This window comes from Rhopalosiphum maidis, chromosome 1 (genome assembly GCF_003676215.2).
Source record: "Rhopalosiphum maidis isolate BTI-1 chromosome 1, ASM367621v3, whole genome shotgun sequence".
Classification (NCBI taxonomy): domain Eukaryota; kingdom Metazoa; phylum Arthropoda; class Insecta; order Hemiptera; family Aphididae; genus Rhopalosiphum; species Rhopalosiphum maidis.
The window spans coordinates 67,871,460-67,898,791 of record NC_040877.1 but is presented as its reverse complement, the minus strand read 5'-3'; the positions used below and the strand labels follow the sequence as shown (position 1 = coordinate 67,898,791).

General features: G+C 28.5%; 1 protein-coding gene across 3 annotated transcripts in view; it reads right to left on the bottom strand.

Annotated features, from left to right (window-relative positions):
* Positions 1-12,699: 12,699 nt before the first annotated feature.
* Positions 12,700-27,332, bottom strand: part of LOC113548728 (transcription factor mef2A) — a 55,704-nt gene continuing 41,071 nt past the window's right edge. For 2 of the 3 annotated variants that reach the window (XM_026949768.1, XM_026949766.1), the window contains exons 2-10: positions 19,440-19,609; positions 19,188-19,359; positions 17,537-18,112; positions 17,100-17,303; positions 16,500-16,754; positions 15,850-15,925; positions 15,429-15,452; positions 14,410-14,502; positions 12,700-14,327 (exon numbers count right to left, since the gene is read on the bottom strand). In XM_026949768.1, the coding sequence (XP_026805569.1) occupies positions 13,288-14,327; positions 14,410-14,502; positions 15,429-15,452; positions 15,850-15,925; positions 16,500-16,754; positions 17,100-17,303; positions 17,537-18,112; positions 19,188-19,359; positions 19,440-19,597 (2,598 nt within the window). In that variant the 5' untranslated portion in view covers positions 19,598-19,609 and the 3' untranslated portion in view covers positions 12,700-13,287. The remainder of the gene's footprint in view (positions 14,328-14,409; positions 14,503-15,428; positions 15,453-15,849; positions 15,926-16,499; positions 16,755-17,099; positions 17,304-17,536; positions 18,113-19,187; positions 19,360-19,439; positions 19,610-27,332) is intronic. The other variant, XM_026949767.1, reaches the window with a different exon arrangement.

Here is a 27,332-nt window from a genome sequence, read left to right as displayed (position 1 = left end):
ATATAATATATATAATATCACTATTCATTAATATGGCGACAGTTGTTGTTTTTTTTTTTTTTGCTGGTTATTTTGACAAGTTTATTTAATTGGCACTTAAAATTAAAAGTTACTGTTAACATAACATAAATTATAAAATAATAGCATTATTTACATGTATTTGATGATTGAGTAACATTTATTGATCATATCTGTGACAACTAAAATAAGTTATTTAATCACTAGAAGTAATCGACCATGTGTTTGAAATAGAATAACCTTAAAAAATAATAACTTATTATAGGTTAAATATAAATTAACACAAACACAATGTTGAATATACTTTATTGTTAAAAATTAGTAAAATAGTAATTGTAAGTACCTACCTATAGAAACTAAAGCATAAAATATAATTATCCCGCACTCAAATGCTATAAAAATAACTCTTAAGAAATTGGACGTATAATCCTATATATTAAATTTAACGACATATTTTTAAACAATAAATCATTAAGAAAATGATATTATTTTTGTATTTATAGCAGTTCTTAAATTATTTTATTATTTATCTATTTTTATAGCAATATCGGCATGTCGGTATACTTTATTTTATAGTTTTAAATAATTTCTACAAAAGTAGAACACATTTTACTATAGAAATAAAATAAAAAATATATAATTTTAATTATAATTTAGGTAATAATGTAAGTTAAATTATATTAGTTTCTATGCTTTATCATATTATTGTTGAAATGTATAATTTAGAGGAACTATCAGAGTATGCTAGTTTAGCGGAAAGTAAGGTATGTGACGTCACTATACTAACTATAAAAAATATTGAAAATTTGCTTTCCATTTATTATCCATTATGCGCTTAAAATTATTAATATATCATTATATATATTGTATATACATATGATAAGATTATAAGAATATTAGTTAATATATTTAATGTATAATCGAATAGATTAATTATTATTAGCTTATCACTAGTAAATCATGAAATTAAATAATATTATAATATTTTACCAGTTATCAGCTGTTATTATGTATACCTATATGGCTATATTATTGTATCATGCTGCCAACGCTTGTACTTTTATGTACTATTAATAATTATTTTATTGATAGTGTCAGTTTAAATAACAGTAAATTAAAGCGAAATTAACGAATTTGAATGTTCTCTTTAAAACTGTATATGCCTTATTTTCTTAATAATAGTTGAATTGTTTTAACAACAGGCTTTTATTGCTTATATTATTTCAATTCTTTCAATTGCTAGTTATTTTAAAAGTACATTGCGGTATAGTTGATATAAGTAATAATTGAAATTTATAAAAGGGGATGAGAGAATATTTACATTTCTACAATTAGACATATTAAAGGCCAGGTGAAATGCTGTTGGACTGTCTAAAAGCTCACAAATCGGAAAAACTAAAATAACGCCCTTATAAGATCTGCAGAAGATCTAAGAAAATTCTTCGTAAAAACGATAAAAACAAATCAAAAAATTGCTAATAGTTCTTAGCGCCTCATACTTCTTAATCCACCCTTGTGAATAATTGTTACTTACAATTATATTGTGTTTGGATAAAAATAAGTATTATTATACTTATTTTCTTAGTTTTTTATATTGTTTAATTTTTTAGAAATAATGGGGGAAGAAATTTAAAAACGAATTTTTAAAAATATTATTTTTAACTTCAGAATATTTAAATTTATAAGTAGGTATACAATTACTAATATATGATTAATTAATATTGATCAGGTTAATCAATTTAAAATATTAAGAAAATATTTCGATTAGAAAAACTAAACATAAACAAACAGGTATTTAAAGTATTTATTAATTTACATACCTACCTAATTACACAAGATTATCATACTAGTATTATAAATGATTAATATAATAAATTATTATTATATTACTTGCACATATTAATAAAATCTGTTAAAATATAATAAGAAATTATTTTTGATAAACAAACATTAATTTTGTTTTAATATATAATCATAGATATTGTATAATTAATATATAAAACAATTAAGCATTACATTCTAAGCAACTATAGTCTTTAATTTGTAATTAAAAACTTAAAGACTTTAGGTAGTATTTTTTTAAAAATTCAAATTATATTTTATTTAAACATTTTTTTCTTTAATGTTATTATGTGCTTTTTTGACTATAAAAAATTATTTAAATACTATTATTTATTTTAAATATTAAATTTAATTCGATAAGATGAATATATGGTTTTAAATACAAAATATGCACTCAAATTATTTTACCGATTGTTAAAGTTTTACAGTAGTTGTATGAAAAGCTACTTTAACTATAATCGTTGATCACTGATCAGCTTAATATTTTAAGTTAGTGTTAAATTATTAATTAGAAATTAAGTTACTTTTAATCTTTAAAACTTTATTGAGGATTTACTATTATCGTTACTAGCAATGCCGTTGAAAGGTTTAAGGCTTTCAAACACAATACAGTAAATAAAAAAATAATTTAATAAATATATTATATACATAGGTAGTACCTTGATGGGGTGAGATGATATATTAACGTTACATGGTCTTCCTCAGTGAGTAGTTTCGTAATATTACTTGAAGTATACTTTTAAATGTTCAAAATATTAATTATAAATGTATATGCTAATAGCATGAAACAAAACATAAATTTAACATGGTAACGTCTTTGGGCCTAGCTTATTCTAGCAATGAAAGGCTTTTCCGGGTCTACTATTTTAATTGAAAAAAGGTTGGGTGATCAAGTAAATAATATACGCAAAAAAATTAATTATTTACTACAAATCCAATATCAATTAAAAATAGTTGTACAACATTACGTATAATCAACAATTATTTCATCTGCTGCCATCTAGTGGTCCAAATTGCTAGCCCACAGAATACTTAAATTGTAATAACACTAGGTAGTCATTATAATATTGTCATGATAATGTGAAATATAAATATTATAATAATATTAAAATCATTGGTTAATATGGATGAATAAATATATGTTTAATTAATCTAATCAATTATTATTGAACACTACATCACATTATATGCAAATTATATTAAATGTAAATTTTTAAAATCTTAAATTACTTAGCACATACATTTTTTTTCTAGATTTTCGATTTCGAAAATCCAAATATCATATAAGCTGCAACGTATTGTAATTCACCGAGTAAAAACCCGTTTGAATTATTGTGTAAGTGAATATTCATAAATATTTTGTAATATTATACTTTGAGAATAGTTTTGATACTGGTTCCCAAATGTCAAACACACACACACACACACACACACACACACACACATATTTTTTGATTTAAAACGTCTATATTGAGTAGATTCCTTATCCGCATCACCACCGTTGTCACAAATAAGACAAAAACTAAGTACATACTTGAAATTATGCTACGTGCCCAATTGTTTTATTTTCAAGGTTTATGTTCCACCAAAAATGACTACATTCTAAACTGGTTGGTTGAGTGAGGACATAAAAACTTCGGGTTTATGAGAATAACATTGTGAACACAGACCAATATCTATTTAAAATAGATTGAATTTGAAAATTATTCTGTGTAGACCTAATATGGTATTAATTAAAAATATGTTAAATTGTTAATATTTGCGTACTTAAATACTTAAAACTAATAAATATTTTTGACTAACGTTTAATCGTTTAAAAACAGATTTCAAAAATTTCAAAGAATTAAAAACTAATACGATTAAAATGATCGAATTGAGTAAAAAAAAAAAAAAATACCCATAATAATACTAATGAGTTACATATATAACAATATTATATCATACAAATTTCAAATACAATTTTAATTTATAAATATTGTTAAGTTAATATGAAGATCGATTTGTATATAATATTATTACTTATGTAATCTATAAATTGATTAAACTACAATCATTTCATTATTATACATTACCTACAGTTTTTTTTTTTTGTTCGATACTAATGTTATAAGGATCAGCGTCTATGCATAATGAATAATGATCTATTATTTTTTTGATTGATCTGTCCGGGCCTAGAGCTAGTCTGATTTATTCTGAAATATATAATTATATTAATTTCAATATCTTTTTTTTGTGTGTTATTTGTGACATTCGGTTGTCATAGAATGTTAGATTATAAGTGTAATAATTAGAAACATTACTTATATGATTATTTCCATGAAGGAAATTTTAGTCTGGTAGTCTGGTTATAATATAGTTATTGCCTATTAGTTAGGTGTTTGTGTCAATACCTACGTTTTTTCTTCTTAATTATTTCGGCCTGCAGGATTGTACCATAACATTGTTTGTTATTTAATGGTTAGTGTGTAAGCTTGATTGATAATATCCATATTGTTTTTTTTTTTTTGATCATTAAGAATATAAAAAGTTCAATTTATATTTATACAGTTCAATTATGTATAGGTACTATCCACGATTTTTAGATTACATCACGTTTGTATAAGAAACAACAGTTTTACTGTATCATTTTTATAGATTGATTCCCATATAATATAACTTATATGCAGCTAGTATAGTCATTATGAAATGAATAAATCTAATCAAACATATCAACAGAAGTCAATAGCCTGTAATCGATAAAATAAACTACTCAGACACTAAAAGAAAAAAAAATGTTTTAAAAATAAATGCAATTTGATGAATAATGTATTCGTGTTAGTTTATTTAGTTTTTTTTAATAAAATATAACTTATTTACCAATATACTGAATTCTATAACAATAATTTTTCAAAACCAATCGAAGAAAAAAATAATATTTATTTTAAGTTAAGCCGTTAAATTTTAAATAGCAAATATTTTTAAGCATTGCATCTTATGCGATTGTGCTCTTCATTTTTCACGAAGAGAAGACAGTATAGTGCATTGCAGGCATATCCCAGGAATATTTACAGTATTATTTGTCGGCACTCTAACGACGAGATTTCTATCAATTTCATCTTAATGAGGTATTACAACATTGACCTCTGAGTTCACTTGATACAAATGACCAAGCTGATGGTTTAGTGCGCAATTTTTGCGTTCTCGACCGCCTGCGTGTATGCGTACAGATGACGAGAAAAAACCAATTTATAACACATACGTTTAGCTTGTCCAATAAACGTTTATGCGTACACTCTTGTGCATTATATATTTTTATATATTACACATACACATGTATACAATATATATATATAATATGTGTTTATATATATATATATATATATATATATATATATATATAAACAAGCGTATATGCTTCATTCTAGTTTGTCCCCATGTAAAAACCACTCCGGTGTCATAAATCAACCATCGAATAATTAGTTATTGTTGCTGATGGCGCGCCTTGGTGGTCTCTCTCTTTTTCTCTTGTTTTCTCTCTCTGTACTCTCAGTAGTGTGCACAATGCATTTTTTAAAAAACCTTCTTTTAGTTCGTCGAACCCGAATTGCACGTCCCATCCCTGTGTATCACTAGTTATGGTTAAGTGGCGAATGTAATAGAGAGAAATTAAAAAAAAGATACTGAAATATACTGAATTATATGAAGAGTTGAACAAAAATAACTTTTTTGCGAAACACATATCTATTATACGTAGGTATATAGACATATAGACAGGGAGCAGATGGTATATATAGACTTTGGTGGAGAGAAAAAAAGGAATGAAATCATTAACGATTTAATAAGAAAAAAATGTATCTACTTGGCATTGATTTATTTAGCAAAATTAAGAGGACCACAAAGAGGAGGAAAACCGGCAGCCATATAATTTGACAAAGCCAGCGTTCAGTTGCGTTGATTTATAGAATACTCGTTTTACAGGGCGATTATGCGACTAAAAATACCATTCATCCGTTTGTTGATTGGAATGTTAAAGTTGTATGTAATTCATGTTTGAATTAAACACTAAGAATAGTAATTATACTTGCTACTAGTCCCTAAAATCCTTATTTCATAACTCGTATAATTAACTTGATATAGATGATACTATTATCGTAATAATATGATGACAATCCTATAATTATGTTAATATTTTAATACTATCTTATAGAATATCAATATGAAATGAGTTAAATAATGACTTTGATTGTGTCCAAATGTAGAAAATAAAGCCTATATTATACCAATTATTTATTGGATTAAACAAACAACTCTACTAAGAAGATTTCATATCAACATTTGTTATCTTTGTCACTCAGATATTATTGAATGGTATGCTAAGACAATCAACCATTATCAACTATAAATAGCTTTAGGGTGGTTTTAAAAGCTATAACTACCTATACCACCTATTATTAAAATAAATTATTATACAAAGCAACATAATATATTCAAGGCATCTCATGGTATATTTTAGTATAATTAATAAATAAAAAGCCTTAACAGCAGTTTAAAGTTATTAATAATAAATTTGAAAAAAAAATATAATACATAATAAAATCCATTATAACATTCCCTAAAAAAAATATTCATACAATTTTATAATCAGTTTATTATCCATAAAAAATATATAGTGATTAGTAATTGATCTTAGTAAAACTGTGAACGCGGTTTTGGTTTTGTAACACAAAGATAATAATTGTATTGATAACTAATTTTGAACTCGTTAAGAAATAGATATGCACTTTTTTTTTCGTTTAAACGGGATTTTATTAATTTAATAAGGTTCAATGAATTTGTATTTATTTTTATTTTTACATAGTTTTAAAGATAATAAATTAATGATTAAAATATTTAAACAAATTGAAAACGATAGTAGAAGTCTATCAAATTATTAATTACAAGTAATGTATTATAATATGCATTTTTATCAGTTAATGAAACTCTCTGCACCAACAGTTAAAATTATAAATCGTTTGTAAAAACTATAAACTATAAAGTAAACAAATAAAAAACCGAGAAGTCACTCTGTTGTATGTTTTTGAGTACATCATCATTGAGTAGGTCACCGTGATGGGTGTATTAAATTTGAATTCAATTATTTATTATTATTATTAAATTATTATATTATACACTATTGTTATAAACTCATTACTCAATATCAACGTAGAACTTGTTGAACAGTGTGATTAAATTCATAGTATAAATAGGTTAAAATTAGTTTAAATTTTAAGTCAGTTTTATTTTATGTATAAAAAATAATAATATGAGTATATAACTACTACGTAATCACAAAAAGTTTTGAATCTCAAAACTCTAGATATGAAAAATATTTTTTTATTCATAACGGAATAAAAATAAATTACTGTAACAAAAATAAATTTATCTAAATTTCATAAAAATGTGTGCTTCAATTAACTATTAAAATTGTTTTCCTATGTAATGTATTACATTTTCAAAGTTAATGATCAAGAAAAATAAATTATGTTATTAAAATTTATTGAAAACAAACTAAAAGTTAAAATAAAATAAAAGGCAAATAAAAAAAAACAAAAAACAAAATATTTTTGGAATATATAATTTCTAGAATAAAAAAAGTGGTATACAAATATTCAGTGATATTTTCAAGTTTATAGTTATTTAAAAACAAATGTTGCATGAAAATTTCAATTTTTCCTATATTTTATGCAATTTTAAAAGAGATTTATATTTTTCGTTTAACCATCTTCAGAAGAATTGTGAGAATTGTTAACTATTATGTTAACCTATGGTAGCTATAGGATGGTATCGTATCGTTGAACAAATTGCTACATAAAAAATATAATGTAATGAACTGTAACGTGCAATAAATGGTGAGTAATTCAACTATTCAGTATTGCTTATTCGTATGATCTGATTCTTTAATAATTATGATGAATTGTATATTCTGCAGTGAGAAATGGTTCATGTAATTAATTTTAATATTTATAGTAAAAAAATATTACTATCAGCAGTTATTAATGAATAATTCAATTCATATTTTTATAATATATTAATAACTATCAGGTATATCGTTTAAAATGAAAATGGACACATGTAATAAAGCAAATACTAAGCTAATTATTCATAAATAATCACAACGAATGTATACAAATAGAACTTATATATCTCTAGATATTATTGTTTTAAAACTATACTATTAAATTTCAAGTCAAGTAAATAGTATTTTTTAATTTTACAATTTTAAATTCTAAATTGTTTATCAAATTTTCAAATTTACCATGTATTGTGATAGTATCTTCACAATTGTATACACAAATATTAATTTAAAACAAAATTTGTACATACGAGTTCATATTATTTTATTTTAAATTATTTAAATTGTAGGAAAAATAATATCACAATCATTGAGTAGTTAAAATCTTTAAAGGACCAAGAAAAACTATAAAATTCAATTACCTATTTTGTTTTTAAACTTAAGTTTTATTTGTTAATAGTGAAAAAATAGTCTCTCGAGTTAACTTCTGAAATAATTATTTACTATGAAATTTATAACGAGCTACGATAAAAAAAAAAAAAATAATAATACGCATACTGTCACCCAATAATATTGTGACTACTGACTATTGAATACTGACTAAACTTTACAAATAGGTATTTAAACTAAACATCGGTTGAAATTTAATGCAAATATTGAAAATATTTTAAATGGATTCGCATGGAAATCAATAAAACCAAATATTCAAAATCTTTTGGTATTCTTTGGCGTTTACGTATATATTATGTGATAGACATACAAAAACAACCAGCGACCATCATTGTCAACCGGAATACGATTTAGTAACTAAGGTAAACATCTAACTCGAAATCCGTGTTTGGTGAGACTTGAGCGCGCAAGGCTCTTAAATATATTTAGTTTCGGTTCTCTTATCAGCCTTTTCTATCTGTATTCATCCCCCCCCTACGACAGACACTTCTCTAACACAATACTGAGACACACTTGGCCCATTTCATCACACCCGTTTGTTATAGCGTATCATCCTTTGAAAAACCATCACCTCGACCGTTTGCGTTCAAGAATATGAAATGACCACCTAATGTGTCTGCCGGGCTGAGTGGAAATTATTATTGTCAAGATATTTCATTGCTATTATTATTTTAACAGAAACAATTCGTTTAGGGTTCCTGTGTTATGTTCGACAAAACCAGCCAGTATTACAGGGCTTATAGGTTTTCAATTCTATTACTCCCCATAATGGTACACTATTGATTCCATTACACGCTAACCGACATCCCATATATACAATGTACAATTTAACGGTTTGTGTGTATTATATGTACTGCCCTGCGTTTTACGTAACGTTCGACCCATCCTATTACATAATCAGCCCCAAGTAACACAAACCGTGAGATTTTGATGTTTGTTCAACTGCCGCCAGGCCATCGTTAATGTATTGTTACTTAATAATAATAAAGATACAAAGAAATCGCTATGATTAAGTGTAAACAATTCGTTCAGGTCGATTGAGAAAGAAACGTAAACCAGACATGAATTTAAATTTAAAACATATTGGTTTATTGATGGAGCAACTTACACTGCACGACCATAAGTTACGACTGATGGCATTTAATTGTTGTTCTATGGACATTAAAAATCTGTTTAAATTTATTTTAAATATAATTTGTTTTATATAGAAATATATCTAGATAGGTATTCTAAACGTTTTTAAATATACTACCTAATTTAATAACAGTTTGTAATCGTGTTAATATGGTATCGTATGGCAAATATTTTTTTACCTACAATTATTCGTTGTGATATAAAAAAAATAATTAATATAAATTTATCATAGAACACAAGTTGGTGGCATCTCGAAATCTTAATTATTCTAACCGTATCATTGTTATAGTATAGTAATGTCTTAATGTCACTCTATATTTAGACCCACACAACAATATTAAAATTTTCCGAAATTGGTCAACACCCCAGTTTAAGGCGTTTAAGTACGTCATAATATTGTAATCAGTATATAAAATTCATTTTTAAAACCACGTTTCAAGAACAATTAAAATACCGAAAATAACTCTATGTAAATCAGGGACGGAAGACCACAAACTTTACTTGTTTTTTGAGCCGACCATGTCTGTAATAAGTAGATTGTAGATAGTTATGTTTCGTACCTATTATCACCATGTAAATTGTAAATATGTACACATAATTTATATTATGTATTTTATTTTAATAATTCCATTTCATGGAAAAAAATACAATATTTAATAATTTAAAATTGAAATCGTGTTGACTGAGATTTTAATAATAGATAAAAATAAACACTGAGTTATCAATTAACATTACCGGGCGTGTCAAGATCATTTATTTATATTTCTTCCTACTAATATATGGATATACACAAAATTGCCTATATTATCATCGTATGACAATACATTCATTATTTCAAAAAATATATCATCCACATTTTTATGTCTGACCTTGTCAAGATTTTTATTGGATCAAAAACTTAACTCAATTCAACTTTTAAGATATTTCCATTTAATAAATGTCTGACCTATTTAAAAAACCAAATATATAAAGAATAATATTCTGATGAACGAATATGACTTTTGGAATGTTATTCGTTGAATGAACAAAGTTAGCAAAATATACAAGCGGTTTGTACACTTAAAATCGTAATGTTTTATCGTAGTTAAAAACCAAATCAAAAAAACATAAATTTTAATTGATATATTTTTATTATTTTATTATTTTTTTTCGTTTATTTATTTATTTTTTTTTTTTTGTAATTATTATTTTGTTTACGAATCGTATAACATCTTATAATTTTTCGTTTTCAACGACATTCATTCATCAACTTTTCGATTCCCACAATAATAATAATAATCATTATAATAATAATAGTAATAATAATAATAATAATAATAATAATAATTAATAATAATAATAATAATAATAATTATAATGATAATAATAAGTAAATTAATCAATAATTATAAAATTAAATTACATTAATTGATTAAACCTAATAACATAATTTGTATATTTACTCGATGAGAGTTTCAGGACAAAAAAAAATACTACTAAAAACAATTAAATAATCATAATAATAATTCTTAAAAGGATAAATCATAAAATTATAACAGGAACCAATACCAAAAAAAAAAAAAAAAATCAACTTAACAAGGTCATAAAAAATGACGCTATTACCAAAAAATAAAATAAAATAATAATACAAATAATAACACACTCGCAAAATAAAAATTAAGATAAAAGAAAACAGTATTTTTCATAATTTACTTTTAACCTAAACGTCTACTTTCTATAATATTAACAATACAATTTTTTGTTCAATTAATTTACACATACATGATAAAAACAGACGAAAAAAACACATTTAAAATAGGTTATAAACTATCGGACGTTATGTGATTTAATTATAATATATATATAATATGTTGTATTTATAGAATAATTATTATCTAACGAAAATTGGTACATCTAGTTAATGCCCTGAGATGCTGCACCATTATTGTATTATAAAAATGTATAATAATCTATATTATCCGTAGAGATATTTTAAATGTAGTATGGTTATAACATAATATTATAATATGACGTATTATTTATTTGTTTGTACATTTGAAATATATGAAACGGAGTAGAAACACAGCCTTAGGAAATAAAACAGAATAATAAGCTTTGCTGGAACTTAAGAAATATAAACTTAAGACATTTACTATTTTATTATAAATAAAAGGTAACAAATAAATCACCGTGAAAGTAATACATTGCACTCAATTAACACACATTATTAGTTTTTTTTTTATTATTATTTACACATAAGTGTATTTATATAACAGACTATTATATTTTAAATTATATTAAATACTATAAATAATGAACTTTTTGGTTTGAGGTGTATTTGTGTGAATAATAATCGTATAATAGAATTATCGTTCCTGATATTTATTACTATTATTATTTTTATTATGAATATAGAGGTACCTGTATTGTATTATAAATGTTTCATGATTACCCTGCATGAGTGACGAGTGTATTTCTCTATAGTTAAGTTTAAAATCCTATTAGAACTATTGCAAGAATTAAAATTAAAATAAACGTTTGCCATGTAATAATACCTTTGAAATAGGTATTACGCACCATCTCACGTAAACTCTTATATTATTCGCTTATTTGGATTGTTACAGTTATAATATTATTACTGTAATAGTGATGATGATGATAATATTAATGAAAGCTGTTGTTAAAGTTTGACCGACCGCTTGTTGGAGACACGTAAAGTTGTAAATGTAATTTCGTTGGATAAATAATATTACCTACTTCAATAACCAAATTACTGGTAATATTACATCCCATTAATCACAACAATTTTCAAACGTTTGTGTTTTATGGCTCAGAAAATTAAAAAAAAAAAAACAAAATGGCGAACGAACAGGAACTATAAAAAAAAATATGTATTTTAGTGGCTTTATATACGAGGAACAATATTGTATATTATATTTTGTCGTTTTTTCTTGCTGATTTCGAGGTAAACTTGTTTTATCTCTTAAAAACGTACGAAATTCAGTAAAACTTAAAGCCAACATGTGTGTATAGGAATCACAGTTTCACAGAAGTATACACATGATTAATATCTAATAAAATAAAATAAAATTACTGTAACTAAAACTTAGGAACTGTATGTAGACACCATAATGTGTTCGGCTGTATATTAGGTAATTGTATCGTTTTGATTTGTTTATCGGGCTGAGACGAAATTCTATTGTTTCGGAACAATAATTTATCTTTAAAATGGCTACGTTTTGGTCTAAAATAATATAGTTTTTTTTTTTTTTTTTAATAACGATACGACGATCACTCATAAATATGTACACGATCAATTTGTTTTAAAATCTAATTTACACGTTTCTTTGTATTCACTAGCTGTAATAGTTTTGTTTACATTTTTTTTTCGTTATTTTTATTTTATTTCAATCCCTTATCACTAAAAACGAGTATTATATTACACGCGCGATTATGAACCACGGCCGTACGATTCGACCGAATGATTATATAATTATTATTATTATTATTATTTTTTATATATAATATTATAATATAGACATAATATGAATTACGACTAAGGGCGATGAGAAGGGGGGTCCGACAGGATTAGGATCGGTGGTTGGGGGGCATGCACGCAAATGGTTGGGCGGGGGGAAAGGAGCGGCGATTTAGCCGAATGCCTGTGACGAGGACCACGTGGTGGACAAGGGACACGCGCTTGTATATGACTAGCGTGTGCGTATTTCTCGGTGCAGGAAGTACACTCGGTGAAGAAAAACACTGCTGCAGAAAAATTAGGTTCGGAGCACCGCGTCGAACGCCGCCAGCGCGTAGTCCCTAAACACCCCGTGTCAGTCTTGCTCCTTGTCCTTGTCATCCGCTTCCGGACTCAGTCTTTCGTCGTCGTCGTCGTCGTCCTCCTCGTCGTCGACTCCATCGTCCTCGTCACCGGCACCGGCACCGCCGCCAACGCTGCCGCCGGCAACGTCACCGCTAGCAACGTCACCGCCGCCAACGTCACCGGCCTTGGAGAAGTCCATGGCCACCACGTCGTCGTCATCGTCGTCCTCTTCCTCGTCGTCGACGCCGCAATCGTCGGCCCCGTCGTCATCGTCGCAGTCGCCGTCGCCATCACCATCGACGTCGCCGTCTCCGTCGCCCTCGCCGCCCGTCGTCGGTGGTTCCGAGTTGCTGCGACTGGCGGCCGGAGACTTCATCGCGTAGTCCAGCACGACGGACGACTGCAGCGGCTGACCACCGATCATGTCTTGCAGTCCCAAGTACTGGTGTTTGTCGGCCGCCGACAGCGACGACATCTGCTGCTGTTGCTGGTGCATCAGGTGTATCATGTCTATGCCCATCGGGAAGGTGGACCCGAAGTCCGGGAAGAAGTTGGGTGCCGGGAACGCGGGTGGGTTGAACCCAGGAGGGCCCAACATCAAGTCGACGGGTTCCGACGGCGGGTTGCACGGCTGCAGTGTCGGTCCGTTGTTGCTATTACCAGTACCGTTTGACTGGCCGTTGTTGCCGCCGCTGCTGTTGTTGTTGTTGCTGTTGCTGCTGTTGTTGTTGTTGTTATTGTTCTTGTTGCTACTGTTGTTGTTGTTCGATATGGACCCGAAGTGCAACAAGTCCAGCGGACCGTTTATGTCGCCGAAACACTCTTTTTTCAACTGCTCTAGTTTTAGTGATTTGCCGTACTTGCCACGCACGTACATGAGCAGACTGTTGTACGGTATACCAAAGATCCTGGAAGCCTGCGACGTAGTCATCTTCTTGTTCCACACGTGCTGCAACGCTTCTGTGAGTTCGGCGTTCGTCCACGACCTGGGTGGGCCTCCGCGCGGAGCGCTGTGCTGGCCTTTGGGACGTCCTACCGGGAACATTTTCTCTGCAAGGAAGAAAATTATGAAAAAAATGAACAAATTTGAAATGCTGTACTATAAATCATTGCCCATAGTTATTTCACTTACTTTTCTTTTTACTCGGTGGTGGATTGTCAAATCTTGGTTCGATCAGTTCATTTAGTAGCGGGTTCCTGCAGCCGTCCAAACCGGGAAATAAACCTGTTATGAACATCAATCTTATTAGAAAAAAATGATTGTATACCCATGCATAAATAAATAAATGCATATTATCTACAATTTTAATTAAGTATTTTAAGTGCCGTTATATTGGAATCACTAGAATCATTTCCTCGATTTGTTGTACTATGTTATAGAATGAGTTAAAAACAATCATCATTTTTATAATTGTCGAAGTCGATTAATAATAATTCCATATTATATTGTTGTTATATTAATTGACCAAATTTTTATTGCAGGGTATAATATTATTATTATTATTATTATGTAAATGTTATGATTTAATACATGAAACGATGTATTATAAAAACTTATATTTCCAAGACATTGCTTAACAAAATATTTATTTGCAACTTTATAATTTATTAATTCCTAGTGCATTATATTGCTTCACTAATCAAAAAAAATTTAATTGATTTCAACAGATAAATTTTAATTTTTTTTTCAAACTTTTTAAACTCATAAAATAATATATAAATAATTAATACAACTCCAAAACTAACATTAAAATATTAATAGATTTTTTCAAGATTATGTTGTAAGTTTGTAATTATTATCATATGTATAATGTATAGGAATATAATAACTGATTAATTATGTAACTTCATCTACTGTATGGTGTTGAAATTACATTTTTAAACAATGAGTTTATTACTATGGTAATATTATTATTATTATTATTATTAATATAGGTAGAAAACACAATAATAAGTATGAAACAAATTTTGTTCCTTCTATTTCAAACACTACTACATAAAAGAATATAATTTGTCTATCTTAAACGCCTTTAAATAATTGAATGATTTTTTTTTATATTTTAGTTCCAAAATAACTCTTTGAATGATCAAAGTTACATGTTTTTACTAAACATGTAATACGTAATGAAATATTTTTTCTTTTAATCTTACCAAACTGGGCATCTATTGGAAACACTATAATAGAAAACAAAAATAAAATAGTATTAGCTTCATGAACTCGATAAAATTAAAACGAATTACAAAAAAAAAAATTGATGAAACATTTGATTGTTCTAATAATTGTTAAAATTATTTACTTGCGTCTGCAAAAAAGTTTTAAATAAATTATAATATATGATACTTCATAATAAGAAAATTCATATGTGATGAGTGCACTTTTAAAATAATGAATTCCAAACAAAAAATAGTATGATATATTGTTATAAAAAACAAAGTACTATAGAGCCTAAGAAAAAACACATGGAACGTAATTACTTGGTATGCTGTATCTCATAGATACATACACAGAAGCAAAATTTTATATTCTCTAACATTATATTTATTAACTCAAAGTATACATATTCAAACTTACTGTGAGGAGGTCCTTGTAGAGATAGCGATGACAACGGTCCAAAAGGAGGAAACAACGAGTTCTCAAAGTGCGGATCCTATAAAAAAAAAAATATATATATATATATATATGTACTATTTTATCCAATTTAATTTCGTTTATGGTAATATTATGGTAGACAAACTAAATTTTTACCAATGTATATTATGTATATAACTTAAAAGCTCATTAATGTATTTAATTTGGATACGTAAATGAAACTGACCATTTCGATTTTGTTTATGACTTAAAGTTATGCATTTTTGTTTTTTTATAAATTAAAATCATATATGTTAACCATGTAATGACTATTATAAATACTATTCAAAATATTTCACAAAAAAAAAAAAAAAAAATAATGTTTTTAGACTAAAATCTTTGTCGTATCTACGTTTTAGTTACTGTCAACTGCCAAGGGATTAATAATATTTATTTTATATTCTATGTATATTAAAATTTTAATGCAACCAAAAATATCATTGTTACTTTGGTTGACATTAATAATATTTCCAAAGACTTTAATTTCCAAAATAAACTAAACAGTAACGACGAGTCCCCGTGGTAAAGAGGGGTGAAAAAATAAATAAAAATACGTATAAAACAAAATATAAGTAGCGAAGACGTGAACTTACGTGTGGATTAAGTGGTATGCTCATGGGATCCGGTCCGTAATAAGGGAAATCCGGATGCCTCTGATGTTGTTGTTGGTGGTTGAGATGATGATGGTGGTGATGGTGGTGGTTCTTTTTGTTACTCGACTGGTTATTATTATTGTTATTGTTGTTTACGTTTGGGTTATTGCCACTGTTGGCAGTCAACTCTACCGGCAGACTTTGTCCCAAGTCTCCAATCATTTCTGATTCTTCTACTTCAACCTTCATTTGTTTCTAAAAGAAAAAAAACATCTCGTTATAAAACTAAAAGTACAAAAAATAAATACTGCCAATTATGACGTGTTTTATTAAATAATATGTAAATGTGTAAAAAAAGAAATATAATTTAGTTAACACAATAAATTGTAAAAATAATAGCAATAACTATTTTTATTAATTATTATTTTATTATTTTTTAATGTACAATCATGATATTTGAATAACTAAATGAAAAAATTATCTAGTCATTATTTTTTTTAACAAAAAAAAAATATCAATTAGTATTATAATTGTATAATATAATAATATATATAAGTACCATCTATTTAAATTAATGAGATATTATATTTGAAAACTCACTGTCGACGGTGACGGTGTCCTATCCGGCCTTTTATTGTTACAACTTAAATTTGTCGGCATGTTTTCGTTATTGACATTTTCATTGTTTGGTGATTTTTTCATTGACAAATTTTCGGCGACATTGTTACTGAAGTTTGACGGAGAAGGTGCTTTGCTCAAATCTTGTGGACCAATCGCTTCGCCTGATCTTCGCCTGGGTCTAGCCTAAATATGCACATAATAATTTTGTTATAAGCGATTTATTTTAAGGTAAAGTATGCAGTAGTATGTTCAATGTTGTCGTTGACAACTAGGTAAACGTGATATTATTAAAAACGTCTCTTTTTATTCAAATAGTAACGTTCGATCGGTTGGTAACGGAAAGTAAATATAAACGAAACGAACATTATAGTCATAGGTAATCATTATTGTAATATCAAATCTAAAATATGACTTACCTGTTTCCTGCGAGGCGTCGGCGACGGGCAATTCCTGTCGTTGAACGTGATGGGCGGCATGTGCTGTATTTGTGGCAGACGGATGTGCGAAGGATCGTACGGATTGGCCGCAGCTGCGGCCGCAGCGGCCGCGGCAGCTTGGAAGAACATCCGGGTGGTCGGCGACATGCGGCCAGCGGATCCGTCGCGGTGGTGTGGTGGCGGCGGCGGCGGGAGCGCGAGCGCGTGGTGCGGCGGCGGTGGCTGTGACTTGTTGCGCGGACTCTGCGGCGAGTCGGCGGTCCGGTGCCTGTGGTGGTGATGGTGGTGATGGTGACCTTTGCCCGGTGAACTCTGTCCGTTCATCAGCTCGTGGCCGGCGGACGAGCCTGATTTGCCACCGGGACTGTGGCCCCGGCTGGAATGGTGATGGTGATGGTGATGATGACCGCTTGAGCCGTGATGATGAGACGACGGAAGCGGTGGCTGCTGTTGCTGTTGCGACGGTGGTGGTTGGACGTCTGTGGGCGTCGTCGACGACGAAGTGGGCGAATCGACAAACAACGGAATGCGCTCAGTGTGGGCCAGTCCGCGGATCTAACAATCACAAGATACAGTGAAAGCGATTAGCAAATGCGATCTACGACCCACCCGTCGGCAGAGGCCTCATCGCCCGTGCCCCATCAGCGTACATAAGTTACAATCGTTTATAATATTGTACGAGTTGACGTGGTCAATGGCAATGAGGATATTATATGATGGGTCGTACTGTTGTGGCTCTACCCATTTACAAAAGTTGGCAATCGACCAATTTTTTTCTTAATAATCTGTTTTATCCATTCTAACAATGACAAAGGTCATTACGGAATTCAATTTTTGAAATAAGTACATTTTTTAGTGGACACCTTTCACTATGTATTTTTTTTTTTGATTTTTTTTTTACGTTTATATTTGTCTAAAGAAAGAAGATTCTCGAAGTGTAACTTCAAGGTGTATAATAACCAGTCTAACACAATACAATGGCTGAAGTGTATGTATATTTAATATGTATACTCCTAAAGGAGTAATGACTGTATTATTGATTATTATATAGTGTACATTATTTATTTAACCATAGCTAAAATATGACAGGATGATAAATGAAATCTATTGAATCATAGTTTGTATCTACTTTTAACTCAAAACTTCTTGAACTTATTTTATTTTGGATAAAATCTTACAAACATCAAAACCCTGTATCCGTCAAATGTCTACAAAACAAAATTCCATCATAGTTAAACATATTATAACTTATTACTAAATAAACCCTTAAACTTTTTGGTAGATATTAATGAATTTTCCAAAAAAAAAAAAAATACATTTTATCGTGTTAATCAATTTTTTGTATTACTTTAATAATATTATTAACGTTACAAATTAATGCGTTGTAAATTTATAGTTGTTCAACCGCAAACTAAAATCAAACTTCTACACATACCGCAGGATCGATACATTATATCTTAATTTATAATCCTCTTAAGGTTTAGTTATAAATGAAATGTTATGCTAGTGAAAAAATATGGTCATCGATACCGTGAGGAGTTAACGTCCGATAATTTGTCATCGCATATATAATATTTAGGTCTTCCCGGATACCGAATGGCACTAATAATAATATATAATGTTTACGTACTTGTAGCGTTTCAGCAGCTTGTAGCAACAACGGCAACTGTTCTTGGCCAACGTTAATCTCCCCTTTGTACATGAAATGTATGATAGCTCTCATCTCCCAGTCGGGAAGGTCCTTAAGCACGATCACAGGATGTTTGCACGGGGTTTCAGAGAATAGCCTTTGAAAATATGGACTAGAAAAACATACGATATAATTAAAAAATATAAAATTAAATTCCCGAGATAAAAGTTGAGTATAAATTCGGGTAGGTACCTGCAAGCGGATAAGACGACTTTGTGGGCTTTAAACTGAGTCTTTTCACAAACCAGCGTGACGTCCACGAGAGTTTCGTTTTGCAGGAGTACTTCGATGGCGTCCATCATGTGGACCAGGTGATTGTTCCACCGAAGGCTGTACTGCGGCGTGTCCATATCCGTTAACAACTGCAGGGAGAAAAAAAATAAAATATTGTTAGAAAACAACTTTCAATTGAAATAGCCAAGATTTAATTTTCATTTGATTGGGCTTTATTAAAGTAATAATATTTGCTTTTCCGACCAAAAGGTATATAGTAAAATTATATATTAAAATGATTATATATAATTTCGGTATATTAGAGGAACATAAGTTGAAAAAAAAAATTGTAATCAAGTTAAAAATATTTTATTTTTAATAAAATCACGACGTTTCATCATATTAAGTTCAAAATAATAATTGTGTACAATATTTTAGATTATTTATGGTTAATGACACTGGCATGGTTGATTGAAATAGAATGCATGCAATATGAAAATATGTTATCTTCGAAACGACAAAAATCAAAATGAATAGGTATATGTTAAAAAGAAAATAGTGTCATTTACATTAGAAAAGGGGGCCTAAACTGTATAATGACAAAGTATGGCTCGAAAGGGCGAAAAGTACATTAAAAATGACGCCGTCGTAAATTTTATGACCTAAGTCTTTTTAAGAAAAAAAAACTTTATGTGAATAGTTTGTAATGACGGTAAACTCGACATTAAAAACACGATAAATCAGATTTCTTTATTTTAGAACAATAATAAATAAAACTTAAATGGCTGTCATTCGTTTGAACACAATTCACAATTTTTAAGTCCTGTGTCAAATGAAAAATATATAGATATTATAATGCATAGTTTGTTTTTTTTGACTTTTCGTACACAAGTTTCAAGTAATTTTATTGACTAAAAATCAAATTTAGTTAAAATATTGAACGTGCAGAGGTGTATTATATAAATAATTTATCTAGGAAAGAAGGAAAATATAAGGAATCAGATAATCTTACATACATCAATATGAATATAATTTAAGACATTTCAGTAAGCTTCAGATTTTTTCAACGTAATATCATTACTTTAAAATAACATAATGACATATTATACCTATATGATTAAAATCAGATGAATGAATAATGACCCAAAGGCCAATATTTATAAAAATTTATGACATAAAATAGTTTTGATTTGATTAATATTTCAAGTACAACTATATCATTTTGTTATTTGTAGAAATAACTGGCAACGAAAAATATCAAGGTAGCTGTATTAACTCATAGAATTCACTGAAATAAACATTTTTAATATGACAATATGACGACAAACCGTAATTTTACTAAACTATGAGGCTCTGGAGCAATATTCTCGTTTACGCGGCAGTTATGTTCGTAACATGTGTAACATTATTATAAAATTATAAATCAATTGTTATAATATCTGTTCCACAAAGCGCAATATATTATTATGCTTAATCAAGTAAATGCAAAGTAAATTAAAATGACAATTAAATGAAATTTTAACAGTAAGTCATTTTCCCTGGCGACGAGAGTGTTCTCATTTTAGTCAATTCAAAACGTATGGTAATAGTTATTCTTATTCGTAGGCGTATTATTACTAAGAACCAACCGATCGTAATACACATATAATATTACGCAACAATCATATTATTTCGAATATTTCCCTATTACACAACATATAGTTTCGCTGGAAACGAGAGTAATAATAGCCAATACATAATACGTAATATTATATTATAATAACGTACTCACAAGACGGACAGGTTGTAAATACTCCTAATTATATAAAATCCCCACGTGAAGACAAATGACAATATAATATATGCAAGATTATTTTCATATGTAATTATTATTATTATTATTATTATTATTATTATTATTATTATTATTATTGTTATTGGTCGTTCGCCGAGGAGGGAATAAAATATCGTGTACACTGTACAATGAAACCCTTCGATACAATATGATATTGGACACTCGTGTGCAATGCAAATCTATCGGTGAGCTAGTGTTTTCCAATATTGTGAGGTGTACGTTATTGGGAGGTGTCCGTAATTAGATGAGATTTCTCGTGATACACATAGCACTGTTCCTTTAAAACGTACACAACATCAGACCCTGTTTCATGAATTCTTCAAATCTTCTATTGTATTGTCACAATAATTTCGTCGCGTGTAAAAAGAAAAAAATACAACCGCTCACCCGTCTCATCGGCGACAATGTTTACGTACACATTGTTATAACTTATAATATATGCAATATTCATACACTATTTTATGTCTATATATTACATAATAATACATGCCATGCCGATATCATGGCATCACGGTAATGCGAATTCCACACTACAATATATTATTATTATTATATAGTGCGTAATATGCACTCATGCGATAACGATGTACATATAATATTATAAAGTGCAACCGATATAAGGTGTGTATATTATTATTATTATTAAAAAATGCACACGAGTGGTCTGCAATGCGAAGAGTGCGAGAAAAAACGAGAAATATTACTAAAATATTATATTATATACGGATCTATCTCGGTACAGGTGTATAACAGTAGTCGATATTCATGTTATGGTTGTTCATTTCACGTGACAGTGTTGTGAACTTTGATCATTCGGGTTTTCCGAAAACGGATGACGGGGAAGAACAGATTTTTCATCAATAGAAGGTAGTCGATAAATACTGATTTTAATATTGTTTTCATGTAATAAAAACTCCATTCGTAACAGAGGTGTGTGATGAAACGCAATTCTCCCCTCCCCTCTATAATTTTTGTCACGCAAAATGTTACAGACCTTGCCGTAGGTGCATACTGCATACTATTATTACTCAACTGCATATTATACATTAGGCATTAGATATGTTATTGTATGTGCGAACGATTAGTGATCAATTCTCGTACAGCCACTATATGCATTACGTTTGTCTTCTACCGTCCGTAATGCATGCAATTGATTTACATATTATACGAACGAGTGCAGTCGGTTTGGTCGATACCAATAACCCGTCGACCAGTGTAAATAAATATAAAACAGGTACAGTAGCCACCTAGCACAGGTATTATATATTTTATTTTCCGCCACGCGTCCGACGATGACGACAATAAGTCGACAGATTAAGACGTCTGAGTAAAAAACAATTTCATTCTTTGGATCGTTTTCCAACGATTAGTGCGTCCCCTTCGCCCATATCACGTATGCATGGGATAATATAACGTTTCATAGAAAAAACATATCGATAATCGCATGTCGACGGGAGGAGGGATGACGGTTAGACGCTTACTTTTAATCGCAGTAACGTTCCTGTGTAGTACTTTACATACAGTGTAATATTAATTAATAACTAATACTACGATCACGGTTTAATTTGTGCACACTAACATGGTGTTCTACAAAAACATATAAGTGCATTGAATACGATTTATATGAACAAACGTAAAGGTGACATTTGATATTTAGGTAGGTACACGGACAATGACGAAAATTCGACATATCCCACACAGTGGTTTTATATGTAATCATTTTTTTAGTTACCTTCCTACCTATAGTTTTTTTTTATAAAAGGTACTATACTTTATATAATATTCGAGAATCGTATGTTTTTATCGGCATTCAATGTAAACGCGAATTACAAACCATATTACATTATATAGGCTTGTAGGTTCTATAACAGTAACGTAACGCGATACCTGTCGTTGGGCTTAAATAAAATAAAAATAAAACAATTCAAAACAGTATAATAATATACACACACACACACACACACACACACACACACACAAAATAAATATGGAACACTTCATCTGATTTATTAATATACGTATCTGTCTCAAACATATTTTACATAATACATCATGTTATAAAGTATAACGATAATAATAAACATATAAATAAGCTTTTACTGTAGTCAGTAACCAAACAATTTCATACGCCAAATTGCAAAAAATACAAATCATAACCTTGTGTTAAGACAATGTTCAATCCTTAGGAAAAAAACTGGAAAATTGTTTAGAATTTTATACATTTTTATTTTAGGTAGTTATAGTTTGTCTGTGTATTATGTAGAATATTGATTATAAAATTATAATAACATAATCATAACTTAATGAATAAAAATATAAACTGTGGACTGTGGTCAGTGGTTATAGCGTTTGAACACAGCCACTTGAATGGCGCTGTGGTTAAGCTCCGTCCGTCGTTGTTAGCTCTCGGATTGGTGACCACTCTGGTTTTAGCGATGAAACCATATCCCACATATACGAATACGTGTTCTAAAAACCTAACTGTTCTATACTGCAACTATCGTAACAAAAATCTCATAGCCAAGAGCCAAAGTTTCTAAAGTTTAATTGAAAAAAAAAAATGTTAATTATTAGCTTCATCCCCAATAACCAGAAATTATGCCAATGATTGTTCTTTAATAAATATAAAATACAAATATCAATTGATATTATACATTGCATGAAATATTTTATTGCAAGGTACACGATATTTATTATACGTACCATAATACATTGTTGTCGATAATGAATTATGATTTATTTGTTATCTGCAATTATTATTCTAATTTATTATGTACAATACAAGTAATGACTATCTATACATTGAAAATTAATAAAAGTACTATCTCAAACATGATAAATTTACTTTATATAATTGTATAGTGGGTTGGTAGAATATTATAATATACTACAATTAATTGTAAGTTATAATTATTTACAAATAAAAAAATATGTTTTTGACAAAGGATTTACTATTGATTTGTGTAATAAATAATATATAATTTAAATTAATTTACACTGCAATATTAATTTTTAAGCAATTTAATAAAAAATACAAGTTTTTTATAAAAGTACGATTTTTAGATTAGTACACGTGTAATAAAAATATATTGTGTTATTTCTTGTTGTTTTTTGTTGTTACATGTTTTGTATTGTTAATTAATTATTTTTTTTTTTTTTTTGAGAATTTAATATTGTGATTTTAATCATAATTATTATAGTTAAGTCTTCATCGTAGTATTATGAGTTTACTCCTTCTAGTTTTAAAGAGCGGTCGGTAATAAATTAAGTCACATTTCATTCACCTATACCTAAGGAGTAAAGACTAAATATTTACTGTTTGCCTCTGTAATGTTTGGGCTACTAACAAATTAACAGCAAGACACGATTTAAACGTGTTGCATTTACTTTCATATATTATTAAGCTTTAAACTAGACAGTTTTTATTAATAGAGATGTAAGTTCCGTCAATTGTACTGTATGTAATTTTGTTTTATTATGCTACAACCTTAAATTGTTCGTGTTTTTTAAACTAGATTTTTTTACTTAAGATTCATTTTTTTATAAATTCTGTTATTATATAAAAATATATCTTAAGAAAATAGTAATTAAAATTAGATACAATTTAATCGAATTCAAATAGTTTTTAACACATAATAATTATTGTAATGTAATTAGGTAAATTAAGGTAATGTGGGTAAAAATGTATTATATTGCATATAAATATATATAATATTAAAAAATAGTCTAATACCACTTAAACTGACAAAAGAAAAAATGGATCTGAGAAGTTGTGTTTTGGGTTATAACTAACTGTTGATAAAGATTAGTGGCTCAATTGAGGATTCAGTTTTTCATAAATTAAACAAAATTATTGTACGTAATTGTATACAAAAAACTCATTCAAATCACTAGGCTCACATTTTAGTTTATGTTATTATATTATAACTTATAGATTATAAAGTAATTAATGAAACATTTTAATAATACTAATTTATTGATATTAAAGTATTTTATACCTATACACATATAAACACGGATTGTATATGCAATTTAGACGGTATAACTCAGATTTTATATGAAAAAAATATCTAATTAATAAATAAATTTCTTTCATGAAATTTTAAAGTATAAACATTTTATTTAAAAGTCATTATTAATATCGATTAATCATAAAAACATATATGCATTTTTATCGAGGACAGGCTATAATTTGTAACTAATAATTTACTTCAAGACACATATTCAATGCCAAATGATTATAAGTGTGTACCTATAAAATATATACTTATGTATATATGTGTGTTTGCAGAATACTATACACCGATTCTCCATGAGACATTATAATATGACTTACAGTCTACGGAAAACAGTATACCAAGTGTTCATACGATTTCCCTTTTTTGCCGTGAAAATCATTTCCAAGGTTTCTATTATCTTTATAGTAATACATGAATTTGTAAAACACAAAAGTGGATAACTACCAAGTATTCACACTCATAAAATAAAAACTATATCTATACACTAACTACTATAAAATTTTAATTAAATTTAATTTAATCGCTAAATTATATCATTATAATAATATGTCAAATAGATTTTTAAAATTTGAATGCAATATAGTATTTAGATAAATATTTATACCATTTTGGTTTTTATTTTACATTATGAACTTATAAATTCAAAATATTTTACCAGGCATGTATAATTAGACAAGTTCATACACTTAATATAATATAATAATAAACATAATTTATTTAGAGTTTGGTTGTACTGTAAGTGGATAGTTTCTATTTTTGGTGAAGGCAGGAGCCCCAAGTTTATATTATTTGGGCAATATTTTAAGAATAGTTGTTTAGAAAATGAATGTTATTTTTGATTCTTACACATCAACTATTGAATAAGTTTATTTTCAGTAAACCAGTATATATATATATACGTGTTTAACAATTTAATTTATTTTTTTCTAGTGTGAAATACTGTTTTATCGCAGTTTAACATTATTAAGTATATCAAACTAAACTATTTGCTCTAAAACGATTCATCGCTTAAGCATTAATTCGTTTTGTTTCCCATGGAAATAATGTCTAATTACTAACGAGTCACCAAAAAAATACAAAAAAAACAAAACAAAAATAAGACGGAAAAAAAAACAAATATACCCGAGCGTTCAGTGTTGCAGAAAATCAAATGAAACATATTAGGCGAACGTAATAAATATTGTACTGCGAGAAGTTTCACGAACCGCTGGTTGGTTTTGTACTCGGTTAGTTTGGAAAAGCGAGTATCATTGGAATATAAATTAAAGAGCTTATGCACACTTCATTGCAGAATATATCTACCCTGTCGCGGTTACTTAGGCGTTTTTTAATGTAAAAATGGTACATGCCAAAATACCGCGGAAAATATATTATAATATTATGTATACAAATGTATGTTACAATATTGTTAAACGATACACAGTGGTTTACTGTAAATAAAATATCATATTATTTTATGCGCGTATACTATGCTATTATTCAATTTGAAAACCGGATTTCATTCATCGACTCTTATAACCGTTTTTCAGTAGATCCGACGTATATCCGAATTTTAATATACATTTTTTTTTACTCCAAGTCTTTTCGAATTCTTCTCGAAACGCCGAGCCCTCAACCCGGTGATATGACCATCGCGTCCATTATATTTATATGTATCATTATTACGCGGTATATACATCATTATTACGTACTCTGTACGTACGTCGCACACTGGTATAATAATATCGTAGCATTATAATATCACACTATAAAAATATTATTACAATACATTACGTTATATTAGAGTAGATATGATGATAAAGAATGGTGCTAATATGTGGGTAAACAATCGATCTGGAAACATTACTAACTGCAATTACGCATACCAAGACGCCGTGAAGGGGTCTAAAATATGTTTGCACACGATTATCTATTATTATAATATGTTTGAAAACAATTGTATTTTTCTAATCTGATTATAAACTAATAATTTTATTATAACATATGTGTCTGTTTAATTTTAAGGCTATTCATCGAGGC